Source organism: Dendropsophus ebraccatus, chromosome 4 (genome assembly GCF_027789765.1).
Source record: "Dendropsophus ebraccatus isolate aDenEbr1 chromosome 4, aDenEbr1.pat, whole genome shotgun sequence".
In the NCBI taxonomy this organism is placed as follows: domain Eukaryota; kingdom Metazoa; phylum Chordata; class Amphibia; order Anura; family Hylidae; genus Dendropsophus; species Dendropsophus ebraccatus.
Genome location: NC_091457.1, coordinates 45,086,922 through 45,102,185, shown reverse-complemented (window position 1 = coordinate 45,102,185; position 15,264 = coordinate 45,086,922). Strand labels below are relative to the sequence as shown.

Below are 15,264 nucleotides of genomic sequence, written 5' to 3'. Positions count from 1 at the left end.
TAATTCCCCACGCTGTGTACCCCCCACATAGTAATAATGCCCCCTGCTGTGCCCTCAATATAGTAATAATGCCCATGCTGTGCCTCTTATACTAATGATGCCCCATGCTGTGCACCCACATAGTAATAATGCCAATTGTTGTGCATACTCACCTACTCAGGCTCCATCTTGTGAGCCGCGGGGTGACGGAATCTCCGGCAGGCATGATGATGTCACATCATGCCTGCTGGAGAGGTCACGTCCTGGAGTCACATAGGCTGCTGGCATGAAGTGTCAGCCGCCTATGGGATTGAATGTAGGATCAGGACGCTGACAGGTCCTGGTCCTACATTCTCCTCACTTTAATGTTCCACCTCCTCACTGTGTAAGCGGGCGGAACATCAAACTGATCGGTAAATCCCTGAAAGCTGCGCGGCCACAGCTTCTAGGGATATTAAAGTGACATTTCCCACCGGGATCCCACGGCACCCCTGGCGGGTTCTCCCTGCACCCCAGTGTGCTGCGGCACCCTGGTTGGGAAACGCTGATCTATTCATTCTCCTTCCCCCAGTTCTCAGCTGCTGCTTTATGGTGAAAACACAAAATCTGTGTGTGAGCTTTTCTCTCTTTGGGTATGTTCATACTGAGTAAAATAGGGGGAATTCCGCCTGCCTCAGTGTTAACATACCCAAAGAGAGAAAAGCTCACACGTTCTGCCCCCCCCCCCCCCCGTTTCAGCCCAGGAACAGGGATGCGGTTCAAAAAAAGGACCACGGCACCAGCTTACCGGCACTTGCGCCGTTCTATTCATGTGCAAGACTTAATGGGAAATTTGCTTTAAAATTGAGTGTTTTATCAGGTGTAATAGTAAGTTAGGGATATCTGTCATACGTGAAAGTGGCTTATGACCTACAAATTGTTGGGGACCTTCTACCATAATTTGGAAGTCATCATCAGTTTCATGACATCTATTGTGCTACATACTGAAGTGTAGAGAGATAACACACCTGACATGGGTATGGCCTATGGGTTTGGATGGGGGAAGGCAATAGGCAAATAATAAAACCATTAACGAGAATCTTCAGGAGAATATTAAAAATCGTAAACTTTAATTATAAAAAACCATTTACTTTTCCTTCTTAATTTTCCTCTGGTTTGATAATTCGTTAATTTTCTTATCTAGCCTTCTCTGTAAATGAGCTTTCTTTGTTGGGTCTATAGAGTGGTCTTTGTATCCGCTTCCTGCATAAATCACTCCTTCCCGGCTGATTCTTGTCCGTGCCTTTGCTTTGGCTCTGTCTCCACAGCCGTGAACCTAGAAGACATTAGCAACATGGAAACTTCGAATGGAAATCAACTTTATCAAAAGGAGGAAACATACACAAACAAGAGAATGGAATGGACAAATGGACAAACAAGAATAACACAAGAAGACAACAAAAGATTTACCGATGTATCGACAGTAGATTTCTGGCAGAACTCTTTTTTTTTTTTTTTTTTAACCTTGGCACTGTTTTTTACCTACTTTATATTCATCCATTTGGTATGTGACACACGGATGAATCCATAGGAAAGGGGCTCTCCGGAGGAAAAAAAATAGTTTTAAAATTAACTGGTTTCAGAAAGTTATACAGAATTGTAAATTATTTTTATTTTTAAATCTCAAGTCTACCAGTATTTATCAGTGCTATATGCCTTGCAGGAAGTGGTGTATTCTTTCCAGTCTGATATGGTGCTCTCTGCTGCCACCTTTGTCCATGTCGGGAACTGTCCAGAGCAAAGGCTAATCCTTATAGCAAAAAAATCTCCTGAATTAGACACTTTGTCAGACTGGGAAAAAAAACTCCACTTTCCGCAGGGCATACAGCAGCTAATAAGTACTGGAAGACTTGACTTTTTAAACAAAGTATTTTACAATTCTGTATAACTTTATGCCACCAGTTGGCTTTAAAAAGAAACATTTTCTCCGGAGTACCTCTTTGAGTGAACATGTCTGAGCTGCAGTACCAGTGATGGCCACACCTGCATGTATGGCACCATCGAATTCTGTTCATTGGCTGAGCAGGGAGTGCACACTGAACATGTTATCTGAAGAATAAATTGCATACAGGGTGTGCTGTGAGCCTGCACATATATCAGCTGCAGATGGGATCTGACCATATCTCATGGACACAGTGTAGACATTAACTGACCAGCGGTGTGGATTTATAAACTTCATGGATTTATCGTAGATCCTGTCCTTTAACTTTAAAGGGGAAGTCACAATCCTTGTTAGTAAATTCTCTGCGGCAAATCTGCCATTTTCTGTGGATTGGTTGTGCACATTTCATAACATTACATAGATATCTGACCTTTCTGTACCGCTGGTTTTGTGCTAGAGATTTAATAGGACAGTAAACCTAAAGACTCTCCTGTCTACACAATTATATACAATCTATTGTTCCCAGCTGGCAATCATTCAGATTAAGAAAAGGGCGACTGTGGTGTTCTTTACTGGGAAAGTCCAGGAACGTCTATCCCCCATGATCTCCATTTCTCAGCACTACACAATTATACATATAAACCTTGCCATATCATATAAATGTGCTACAAGCTTAAAGGGGTTGTACACCAAAAAAATTTTTCTTTCAAATCAACTGCTGCCATAAAGTGCCAGAGATTTGTAATTTACTTCTATTAAAAAATCTCAAGCCTTCCAGTACTTATCAGATGCTGTATGCCCAACAGGAAGTTGTATTATTTCCAGTCTGGAGAGCAGGAGAGGTTTTCTATAGGGATTTGCTGCTGCTCTGGCCAGTTCCTGACATGGACAGAGGTGGCAGCAGAGAGCACTGTGTCAAACAGGAAAGAAAACACCACTTCCTGCAGGACACACAGCAGCTGATAAGTACTGGAAGACTTAAGATTTTTTAATAGAAGTGAATAACAAATCTCTGGCACTTTATGGCACCAGTTGATTTTAAAGAAAAAATTTTTGGGTGAACAACCCCTTTAATGCCCTGTCTAGTCTACAGATCAGGTGTTACAGATAAGACAATGCAAGAACTAAACTTCTCTCTTTTTTTCTGCTTTTGCTGAACATCAATACGCGTGCAGCTCAGAGTGTGATGCTTGTGCTGATATACGGCTTGCTCCATGATGCCGACGTGTTCTGAATGGGGATGGGACTCCCAGGCTGAATACTCATAATGACAATAATAAACCACTGAATGGGTTGGATATTATTCAATCACTATCTGTATATTAATCTGAAATGTTATTACATTTCATATTAAACAGACTTTTATTAAGAAAAGCTCTGCAGAAAATTAATTACACTGTTCAAGCCAAATGAAAAGGTTAGAGACAATGATTTGCATTGAAGGCACAGAGAAGGAGATATTTAGGTGGCCACCATAGATTACAGATGTGGTCCTGGTTCCTGAAGAACACAGAAGTAAAACAAGACTATAAATTTATAATTCCAATTCTTTTTTTTTTTTTTTACAAAATCTCATACAGTGCACAGTCCTTCATTTGTGCTCCCTAGTAATGACTACGTGAAAAACAACTGCTGCAACAATTATACACCAGCCAGGGCTCTCCAATGAGTAAAGGGCCTTTTACATGGGCAGCTTATTGGCCAGGAGCAAGAAACGCTCCTGCGGCCGTTAACTGGTCCGTGTAAAAGTGACAGCGAATAGCTGAGGGGCGGAAAAATGCCCGATCCATGGCTGATCATGTCTTTAGAGCTAGCTTAGAAATGTATTGTCATTGGCCACAAATGTCCCTATGTAAATAAAGGATGTGAGGCAGATATTGATAAAGGCAAACTGACAGCACAGATATGCATACATCCATGTTGTCAGTTTCCAGATCACACAGCAGTGCATACTTACCAAGTGCACTGCAGCTGTGATCTGACATCTTGTTGTTCAGCTCTCCTGTCAAGCCCCAGTATCTTTACGCTGCCACCTACTCCTGAATCATTGACAGTCGGAGGAGGCAGGGCTGAAGTAAAAAAGGTGCCGAGTGTGGGAATCGGTCGCTGGTTAAAAAAAAAAACTGTGCCACCAGGAACCCCACGCTGGCAGGGTAATGTGAAGAATAAAAAATGGATGTACCCAACGTCACATTTGCTTTAACAGTAAACTTCACCTGCTTCTAAAGGTCCTTTTAGACCTAAAGATTTAGACAAGAACTAGTCAACAAGATTGGTGTTTGTGTGCAGTGCCTTTACACGGCACAACAAATCAAGTGGCCGGGCTGCATGTACAATCCTTTTATTGTTCTTGCAGCCATGGAAATTGACAGCAAAGATATATATATGACCAAGCTGTCATTTTCCAGATCACAAGCCATACATTCTTACCATCCGCACATTTTGTGATCTGGAATCCAACTCTACAGTCCTCTGGCAACTAAGTGTACCTTCAGGCCCCACCCCCTCCAGTTGTCAATCATTCTGGGCTGGGCAGCTGAAAGCTTGTGTAAAAAGCCCTTTAGACATCTCTCTAGCCAACCAGAGTGGGGACCTCATAACAGTTGTCTACAGATGAGCAACTCTTCCTTTTGAAAGAGACTAATAATTAATTTGTTCAATTTGAAGTAGCGCTATTTTGCATACTATTTTCCAATGGATCATGCCTAAAAATAACTCTCCATAAGCCAATTGGGTCTCTTCAATAACGAACAGCACCCCCACTGAACAGGCAGGGAAGCCAAAAAGAGTGAATAGGGGCAGGGTGGTCTGACTTATAGCTATTTCATATAAAACTATTGCTGTACAGTCAACATCTATTACTATATAACTAGGACTGTTCCCTTAATGTACTAAATGGATGCACTGTCATACCTTGGCACCCACCACGTTATAAGCTTCGTGATGACACCCACCTAAACAGCCTCCTAACCACACCCCCTGAGCTTAGCATTCACACCCAATTTCGCAATAAAATTTTTTCCTACCAGCTGACTGTTCAGTGAACAGTACCGATAATCAACCAAAAAGTAAAACCCTAGTAAAACCAAAAAGCCAAACCAAACCATGAACAATGTCGGCTGATAGTTGTCTTTCAACATGTTAAAAGACCAACAACGTGGAGAGCAACGATTTACTGCTGTCGCCCTATGAAACAGGAGTGGCGACAGCAGACTGTAGCTATCTCCTATGGGCTCTAAAGATCGCCCCCCGCAGCTCCCCATGTCCCTCCCCCCCACACTTATCCGCTCGCTGTCGGCATGTGTAATAGTGCCAGCAGGGAGCAGGGAACGAGAAGCAAGCCGTGTAATAAGGGCTTTACATGTTTGTCTGGCCACCTGCCAGGACATTCACATTCTGCAGCTTTGGTTTGCTCTTCTACCAATAGTAATGTGTGATGTGTCTGGTGACCTGTACTACTCTTACAATGGTGAATCGGTACAACACACCCTTTAATGTCACCACAAGTGATGGGTCCAGCCTTAAAGGGGAACTCCAGGTAGAGGTTAAAAAAATGAAACTTCTGCAGAAGCATAAAGCATTGCTTACCTATCTATTCCATTTTTGAAACTACCAAAAATCCATTTGTTTTGGGAGGTTTTGTTATGTTTTGTGTTTCTGCACTTCCTGGTTTATCAGTTGTACACAGAACTACAGGTTCCAGAATGCAATGCTTTCCCTCAGCTGTTCATCACAGTCCCCCACCCTGCCTATTCCCCGCCCAAATCTGTTGCAGAACATCAAGGCTGTGTTCACACATTGCAGTTTCATTGTGTTACTGAATTATTTGCAGTAATTTATGATTTCATTGTGGTCCCACCCACACAACACGCTGTATTCTCTACCTGTAACACCACACAGCACGCTGTATTCTCTACCTGTAACACCGCACAGCACGCTGTATTCTCTACCTGTATCACACAGCACGCTATATTATCTACCTGTAACACCACACTGTATTCTCTACCTGTAACACCACACAGCACGCTGTATTCTCTACCTGTAACACCACACTGTATTCTCTACCTGTAACACCACACAGCACGCTGTAACACCACACAGCACGCTTTATTATCTACCTGTAATACCACACTGTATTCTCTACCTGTAACACCACACAGCACGCTGTATTCTCTACCTGTAACACCACACTGTATTCTCTACCTGTAACACCACACAGCACGCTGTATTCTCTACCTGTAACACCACACAGCACGCTGTATTCTCTACCTGTAACACCACACAGCACGCTTTATTATCTACCTGTAACACCACACAGCACGCTGTATTCTCTACCTGTAACACCACACAGCACGCTGTATTCTCTACCTGTAACACCGCACAGCACGCTGTATTCTCTACCTGTAACATCACACAGCACGCTATATTATCTACCTGTAACACCACACTGTATTCTCTACCTGTAACACCACACAGCATGCTGTATTCTCTACCTGTAACACCACACAGCACGCTGTATTCTCTACCTGTAACACCACACAGCACGCTGTATTCTCTACCTGTAACACCACACAGCACACTGTATTCTCTACCTGTAACACCACACAGCACGCTGTATTCTCTACCTGTAACACCACACTGTATTCTCTACCTGTAACACCACACAGCACGCTGTATTCTCTACCTGTAACACCACACAGCACGCTGTATTCTCTACCTGTAACACCACACAGCACGCCGTATTCTCTCCCTGTAACACCACACTGTATTCTCTACCTGTAACACCACACAGCACGCTGTATTCTCTACCTGTAACACCACACAGCACGCTTTATTATCTACCTGTAACACCACACAGCACGCTGTATTCTCTACCTGTAACACCACACAGCACGCTGTATTCTCTACCTGTAACACCGCACAGCACGCTGTATTCTCTACCTGTAACATCACACAGCACGCTATATTATCTACCTGTAACACCACACTGTATTCTCTACCTGTAACACCACACAGCATGCTGTATTCTCTACCTGTAACACCACACAGCACGCTGTATTCTCTACCTGTAACACAGAACGCTGTATTCTCTACCTGTAACACCACACAGCACGCTGTATTCTCTACCTGTAACACCACACAGCACGCTGTATTCTCTACCTGTAACACCACACAGCACACTGTATTCTCTACCTGTAACACCACACAGCACGCTGTATTCTCTACCTGTAACACCACACTGTATTCTCTACCTGTAACACCACACAGCACGCTGTATTCTCTACCTGTAACACCACACAGCACGCTGTATTCTCTACCTGTAACACCACACTGCACGCCGTATTCTCTCCCTGTAACACCACACTGTATTCTCTACCTGTAACACCACACAGCACGCTGTATACTCTACCTGTAACACCACACTGTATTCTCTACCTGTAACACCACACAGCACGCTGTATTCTCTACCTGTAACACCACACTGTATTCTCTACCTGTAACACCACACAGCACGCTGTATTCTCTACCTGTAACACCACACAGCACGCTGTATTCTCTACCTGTAACACCACACAGCACGCTGTATTCTCTACCTGTAACACCACACAGCACGCTGTATTCTCTACCTGTAACGCTGATATTGGAATAAAGTAAAGAACTTTGATTTTTTTTTCTTTTCATTTCCACGCACATATTATGATCAAGCATCTGTTATCTTTGAAGTTGAGCCCCACAATAAGGCTCTGATCCTCTCTGCCGTTTAGCATCATTTACTTGTGTTACTGCATAATTTTTGAGAATACGCTGAAGTACTGCAATGGCACTCCAACATGTGTTAACACAGCCCTAATTTTACTGCACACTTCTGCACAATTAGAGAAATCAGTGCAACACCTGCTTCTAGCCGGTCAGAGATGGGTGATCACTCAGGGGATTGGGGGATCCAGCCAAGCCTCCTGTGAGATCACGCCCTGCCCCCTGTCTGCATCATCAGCCTGATCTCAGCAAACACACACAATGTGAGACAGAAGCATGGAAGATTTGTCTCATAAGGGGGGATAGCAGAAGGAGCAGGAGACAATGTGGATTTGCACAGGGGCCATTTTTTTTCACTTCCTGGATTTCTATCAGCTATCAGTGTGGCAGAACCGCACAGATACAGTAATACATTGTATAGACACACATTTAACTTTTAATGTACTTTTAAGAGAAAACAAGTTTTTCTTATCTGGAGTTCCCCTTTAAAGGCGTTGCCCACTTTATAATAAGATTGTTCAGTATACAGTATTAGTAAGTGTACTGTACTGTATATACTGACAGCAGCTTCCTACGTGTCTCATAAAACGAAAATCAGTCTCCCCTCCTTCAGGATGTGATGCCCTGTTTTGTGGTTAGTCTTTTCATAAAATGGCTGACATGGAGGAGAATGTGACCATGCCACGCCCCCAGCATCCACTATTGAGCCTGTATTTGCCTATGGAGGACACTGGGGGCGGGGCATGGTCACATGCTCCTCCATGTCAGCCATCTTATAAACAGACTCACCACAGAGCAGGGCAGCACAGCCTGCAGGAGGAGAGTCTGATTTTAGCTCTATGATGTACACAGGGAGCTGCTGTCAGTAAGGGCAATGAGTACATTTACTAATACTGTACAATGAACAATTTTACTATAAAGTGACCAACCCCTTTAAGGAAGGTATGTGGATACATATATCCTCTCTGTAACCCCACTAAGCAGCATTGTAAACATTATCTCCATAAATGTAAAATGGCTGGTAATTGGGCACAACAGAATGCATTCAGCTACACAGCAAATGTAGGTCAAATGGGTAATCCAATAATAAAAAGCCCATAATATTGATCAGTCGTTTATAGGGGCAACGATCAATCAGCCCCAGTCGATCAGCTGAAAGAATAGGGAGTGTTGTAGTACCTTGTATGATCGCTGCTAGATGTACAGAGATGTAGGTACAAGGCTGCGGCGCTCACACAACCGCTACTACCCAATTTGAATCCCCACTGTTCTAATATTGATGACTTATCCTATCCTTTAAAAGGCTGGAGAACCCCTTTCGAGCAGACCTACAACATTTCCTAAAGGAACACCCAAAGTGTATATAAGGTCTCTCTATCCCAATGCACTGTCCCGTTATGTCACCTGGTATAAATAACCAGGGTGCAGTACTGTAGAATGTATTGACCTTTATAGAGAATTATTAAATCCAACAGAGTAGTGATCTTGGGAAATAGGAACCGCATTACTATAATAAATGAATGGCTGGGAAACCCAATTGAGTGCTATTGGTTTACAATTTAATGCAGTATTAGTTGGTTATCCACTAAACATGGTCTAATTATGGTTCCCATAGGACGGCTCTAGGAACTGCTGCTCTTTCCAAGCCTGCTGGCATTTATACAAGTCACATGATCTGGCGTCTATCACTCAGCTGGGACCAAAGGCGTAACAGGACTATTAACTCCTTACGGGACACACTATACGCTAGTCTGAAAGACTTGCCAACGAACAATGTGTGCCAAGGCATCTTGATGTTGTCCTCAAATGCCTCCAATTTGCTAAAATCCATAGGATTCATCTGCTTGAATATTTATTGCCATGAACACAAACTCTTTTAAATTCGCTTCCATTCTATCCCCACTGTTGTTATGGTTTCCATGATCCATTAAAGGTCTGTCAGGTTTCCACCTTAGTAAATGTACAAATGTATCTAAAAGTAAAGAAACTTTGTAAATAGTCTTAATTGAAATATTTGCAAGATCAGACTACACCGGATTTGTTTGCAGTCTGTTACCATGGAGACACACAAGTCTCTAGACACAAACAGCAAAACATTGTTAATAATTTGAATACTATACGATAAGTTGCTTTATTATTCATTTTTGCAATGATGGCCACTGGTCAGTAAGAAATTTTATTCTAAAACATTACAGCCCTGGTGACAAGTTCTCTCTAATTAAATTCTTTAGGGAAAAAAACCCTGCAAGATTACTATGGGAGCTTCCGCGACTAAGGATAAGGTTAACGCTAAGAAGTAATTCTTCTTGAAGACTTAAATGGTTAGTGGCGCCTGAGTAAATCAGCGAGATCTATTCCAACAAGTTACACCATTAGGTACCTGACAGATCTCTCCAAGTGAATGGGTCTAGTTAATGTACTGCAGGAGGCCTACACATACATAACAGTGATTACCTCTGGGATATGGTGACTCAGGCAGTAGCGCTTATTGCAGTGTATGCAGAAATCTCCCACTGTTACCACGCTGGACTTGCATTTAGCAAAACCACAAGTGTTGTCGGCTTTCACCGTAGCCGCAATTAGTGCATCAAAACTGTCTATGTCCTTGTTCTCTGCTTCTGGTTTTATATCATTTTTACCTGCAACAGAAAAAAAAAAATACAAAAAAAGACTATAGGGGACATTTATCAAACATGGTGTAAAGTAAGACCACATTCACACACCCATAGTGTAGTCCGTGGCCGCGGACCGCACTACCGTATGTGTATCCCTAGTGCTCCTAGTGCGTCAGGGAGCACTACGTTCACACATCATTACCCCAGCGATCCGTACTGCAAAAAAAACGGTCCGCATTACATGTCCGTTTTTTTGCGGCACGGATCGCGGCCGCGTATACACGTACAGACGTGTGAACGGGGCCATAGGATAACATTGGTTTCATGTTCTGTCCGCAATTGTGGACAGAACAACAGACGTGTGAATTAGCCCTGAAACTGGCTCAGTTGCCCCTAGCAACCAATCACATTCCACCTTTCATTTTCCAAAGAGTCTGTGAGGAATGAAAAGGGTAATCTGATTGGTTGCTAGGGGCAACTGAGCCAGTTTCACTTTACACCATGTTTGATAAATCTTCCCCAATGTGCAAAAAGAGAGAGAAGATACCATAAAAATAGAACTAGAAAGTGCTCATATTATGTCATTGTTCTCTATTTTCTGGATAGTTTATGGTATTAAAAAACGGAATAGAATAAAAGTTACATAAGCTCTATGTGTAACATCTTATCTCGGGAGGAAAAAACAGATATGTATGTGTAAGAGGTTCATATCCCACAACATAGTGTAGGTTTCTTCTAGGTACTCCCATTTCCTCCCACACTCCAAAAACATACTGATAGGTGTATCCGGAATGTAGATTGTGAGCCCAAATAGGGACAGGGATTGATGTGGGTGATGACAAGCTATGTACAGTGCTGTGGTATAAGTTGGTGCTATAGAAATAAAGGTATCATTAATACTACAAAGGACCAATATATGGGCCATACCAACTATTTCCTTTGGACATAGAAAACTTCACTGAGAAAGATGAGTGAGCTGAATATTACTAAGGTAATATAAATATAACTGCAGTGGGTGATTTCCTAGATTGTAGACAAATACATAGAATTAGATGACACCTCTTTTTATGATAGACTTTATAAATGTGACTGCACTGTACTGCAACCTACTTTTAGAATCTGTTCTCTTCTTCTCTGTGGCCTCCTTCTTCCTCTTTTCTTCAAGTTTTGCTTTTTCCCTCTGCATCCTTTCCATATGTAGAAGCTTTAGATCAGCATTGTGTGAGGAGACGCCGCGGCTGACCTCTTTCTGCTTTACAGTTTTTTCCACTGTCTGGCATGGTAAATGTTTCTGAACGGTGGAGTCATCTATTGTCGGAGACTCGGGAACAGCTGAAATTGCTTTGGTTTTGGTGAGGGAAATACATCTATTCATGCCTTCCCCAGTGCTTACATGCTGCAGTCCATATTCTTCAGCAATCTGGTGAACCAGCAATCTCTCATGTGATGTAAGCGTTGAAGGGAAAGTTAACTGAGTCTTATTTTTATCTTCTATAAACTCAAGAATGGTCTTCCTTAGACTGTCCTTATTGGAAGTATCTTCTGTTTGCACATCCAAGCTCCTATTCTTTTTTTTATTCCCAGCAGGGTCAGCCATCTTTGTCTTGTTATTCCCTTTCAGCTGACTCTCGGCAGTACTACTGGATATTTGGTTACCTACTTTTGGAGTGCCAGTCTTTTTTGACTTGGCATTATTGTCTTTTTTAACATTGGCTTCTGCTTTAAAAGCACTTTCAGTGTCATGAGAGTACTTCTCAGGGATGATGTCATCCAGGTATTCAAAAGCAGTCCGGACTTCTCCATGTTCACTGAAGTAAGTCACCAAGTCCTTGAGAAATTTGTTGTTCCCAACGGTGTGGGAGTCACAGATGACAGCCACGTGACGGCGAGCACGGGTTACGGCTACGTTTATCCTTCGTTCTTCAGCCAGGAAACCTACTTCACCTGTAAAGAAAAAATGACTTGTACCATGAGAAAGGTATAATACAGTATAATAAAAATCCCACCTAGTATTAGAGAGTACACTGTATGCTAAAAACACTGTGCATGTACAAGAGCCACCTGGCAGGCAGAAGTAACTTTCAATCTAAAAGCTCTGATAAGCAAGCATTCTGTTGTAGAGAATAATTGTATTCCATATGAATTACCAAATTAACACTTTATAGTAAAATAGTTTGGTGAACAGTATTAGTAAGTGTTTTCACTGTATATACTGACAGCAGCTCCCTGTGTACCTCATAGAGCTCAAATCACACACCCTTCCTCCAGGCTGTGCTGTCCTGCTTTGTGGTGAGTCTGTCCCTTAGATGACCAACATGGAGGAGCATGTGACCATGCCCCACCCCCAGTGTCCACCACTGAGCCTGTATATGCCTATGTAGAACACTGATGACATAACATGGTCAGATTCTCCTACATGTTGGCCACCTTATAGACAGAATCACCACAAAGCAGGACAGCCTCGCCTGGGGAAGAGAAGCCTGATTTTAGCTCTATGAGATATACAGGGAGCTGCTGTCAGTATAAGTGCAGTGAGTACACTTATACTGATACTGTACACTGAACTATTTTACTGTAAAGTGGCCAACCTATTTAATTGTGTATTGTTTTGGTAAAATTTACACAGATTGATCAATCTGGTCCAGAATGTTGCATGTTTGGGGTGTGTCCCTACATGCTTTAACACTGTCCAATCAGAGCTCACACGGGGACATTTATCAGGAATGGCATACTGCGTCTTTTCTGTGGCGAATTCTGGGGGTGCATAATGAAAAATGTACCCCAGAGTGTGCATGCACAAGGCCCTTTGACAAAGGGAATGGTAACACCCTGGTGATAATTGATTCATACATTTCTAGGAGGATTAACAGAGTCAGAGTTCTCAGAAAAAAAATATACAAAGCTGTTATTTCATGGGTAATACAATAATATACTAAAATAAACAGGTCAGGAAAACAGAAAGAAACCGTAACTCCTCAGACCAGGTCACCTTTATTTCTCCTTGGTCTAGTTTCTTATGTGCCAATTGTGAAGCATTTTCAAAGGTGGCCAAGGGGTCCACATGGGCCTACAGTTTGGATCTGCATTGCCCCATACACTTCAACCTGCGAGACCCTTTGTGCACTGACACCTTACTGTCTATTCCAGCAATATGTGCTATGGCAGCTCTTTTGTGGGACTGGACCAGATAGTCTATCTTTCACTTCCAACGTGCATCAATGAACCTGGAGAATCCATGTTACCATTCTTCTCTTTGTCCTTTCTTGAACCACTTTGGTTAGTACTGACCACTATGTAACAGGAATATCCTACAAGACCTGCCATTTTAAAGATACTCTGACCCAAGTCGTCTGTCAATTGTGACTTGTCCCTTGTCAGATTTCCTAAGATCCTGACTCTTGCTCATTTTATCTGCTTCACATCAACTTCAAGAACTGACTGTTCACTTGCTGCCTAAAACATTCCACCCCATGACAGGTGCCAGCGCTATTCACTGTGATTTCCATGTTACGGCTCTTTTTTTATGCTTCTGACAGTCTCAATGCTAAATCCAGCTGAAAGCACTGACTTAATACATATTAATATTTAGGCGTGATGATTAGATATTAGATTGAATATTAATATAAGTATAATATACACGAAGTAGGCCACCCCATGACAGCTGCTAGCAGTCACTGATACAGTACCTGGGAGGATTAGACAGCACACTACTATCATAGCTGCTATACACAGAGGAACAGAGCTCAGTCTATTGCAGGCAGTGTAATTAAACTCTAAGCTTAACCCTTCATCTCTATAACTAAGCAACAAACCTGGTACAGTGGGGCAGAAATATATTCCCATTCTTTAGTCTCTGGAAATACAACCAACCAAATGACTTTTGCAGAATTGGGAGAGAAAACAAACTCATACAGCAATGGCTGACAGCAGGGACCTGCACAGTCTAAACAGTACCGGCTCATTTATTTTTCCTGACACAATTTTTTAAGGTATAAATAGTCCTCCGGAATACTCAGACCAGCGCCGGTGTGGGATTTTTTTTAATCGCAAGCCCAGTTCCTGGGCACAGCACCGGTCTATTCCCAGTCAACGGCCCGGCCTGAAGCACTGGAGAAGGGCTGGCCCGCCCTCAGTGGGAGGAAACCCCTCTGTGATGCAGCTCAATGAGAATCAATAGAGCGGTGTCACAGAAGGAAGGGGTTCGGCACAGTGGGGTCTGGTGGGCCCGGCTTCAGTGCTTCAGGCCGGGCCAGTGACTGGGAATAGACCGGTGCTGTGCGCAGGAATCGGTTTACATGAATAGACCAGCGCTGGATCTAAAAATCTTATAGCGATGTTATAACTAATAAGGAGTTACAAAGAATTTTAAAAAAAAATGCCAGTGCAGTACTGGAACCAAAGTTAGAAGTAGAACCAGCAAGAAAGAGAAGTATACCTCCTCCCTTTATATTTCCCATTTCTTATGAATCCACTTTTGGTTGTGGATTAAAACCTGCAGTTTGGGACATCTGTCCTATAAGGTTATAAGTGTAACATGAAATAAAATAGGATCAAGGGACAGGAGAAGGCTAAAGGAAGTTTGGGGTATTTTAATTTCTTTGTACATGTTCCATGATTTATGTTACTGAAATATGATCCCTAAGTTGTTGTTGTTACTGTTACTACTACTACTACTACTACTACTACTACTACTACTACTACTACTACTACTACTACTACTACTACTAATAATAATAATAATAATAATAATAAATCATACGTGGCAATGAAGAGCCTGTAGGACAACCTAGACCTTTTCATTCTAGCTGTCTTGGCAACATCTGCACTATGTGTGTATGTTATACAGTATGAGTATGTGCCGTCACACTGACCACCTATACAAGACCTTTATGTAAACTATTTACCATTTGCTACATTTAAAGGGGTTTTGATGGGCTACATTCACAATCCTGTAGACTTAAGGGCTGAAACTACCCAACATTTCATTATGGA

General features: G+C 42.4%; 1 protein-coding gene across 2 annotated transcripts in view; it reads right to left on the bottom strand.

The window, feature by feature from the left end:
- Nucleotides 1–1,059: 1,059 nt before the first annotated feature.
- The window catches only part of IGHMBP2 (immunoglobulin mu DNA binding protein 2), a 36,330-nt gene continuing 22,125 nt past the window's right edge, over nucleotides 1,060–15,264 (bottom strand). The window contains exons 13-15 of one of the 2 annotated variants that reach the window (XM_069965757.1): nucleotides 11,383–12,216; nucleotides 10,112–10,296; nucleotides 1,060–1,294 (exon numbers count right to left, since the gene is read on the bottom strand). In XM_069965757.1, the coding sequence (XP_069821858.1) occupies nucleotides 1,106–1,294; nucleotides 10,112–10,296; nucleotides 11,383–12,216 (1,208 nt within the window). In that variant the 3' untranslated portion in view covers nucleotides 1,060–1,105. The remainder of the gene's footprint in view (nucleotides 1,295–10,111; nucleotides 10,297–11,382; nucleotides 12,217–15,264) is intronic. The other variant, XM_069965758.1, reaches the window with a different exon arrangement.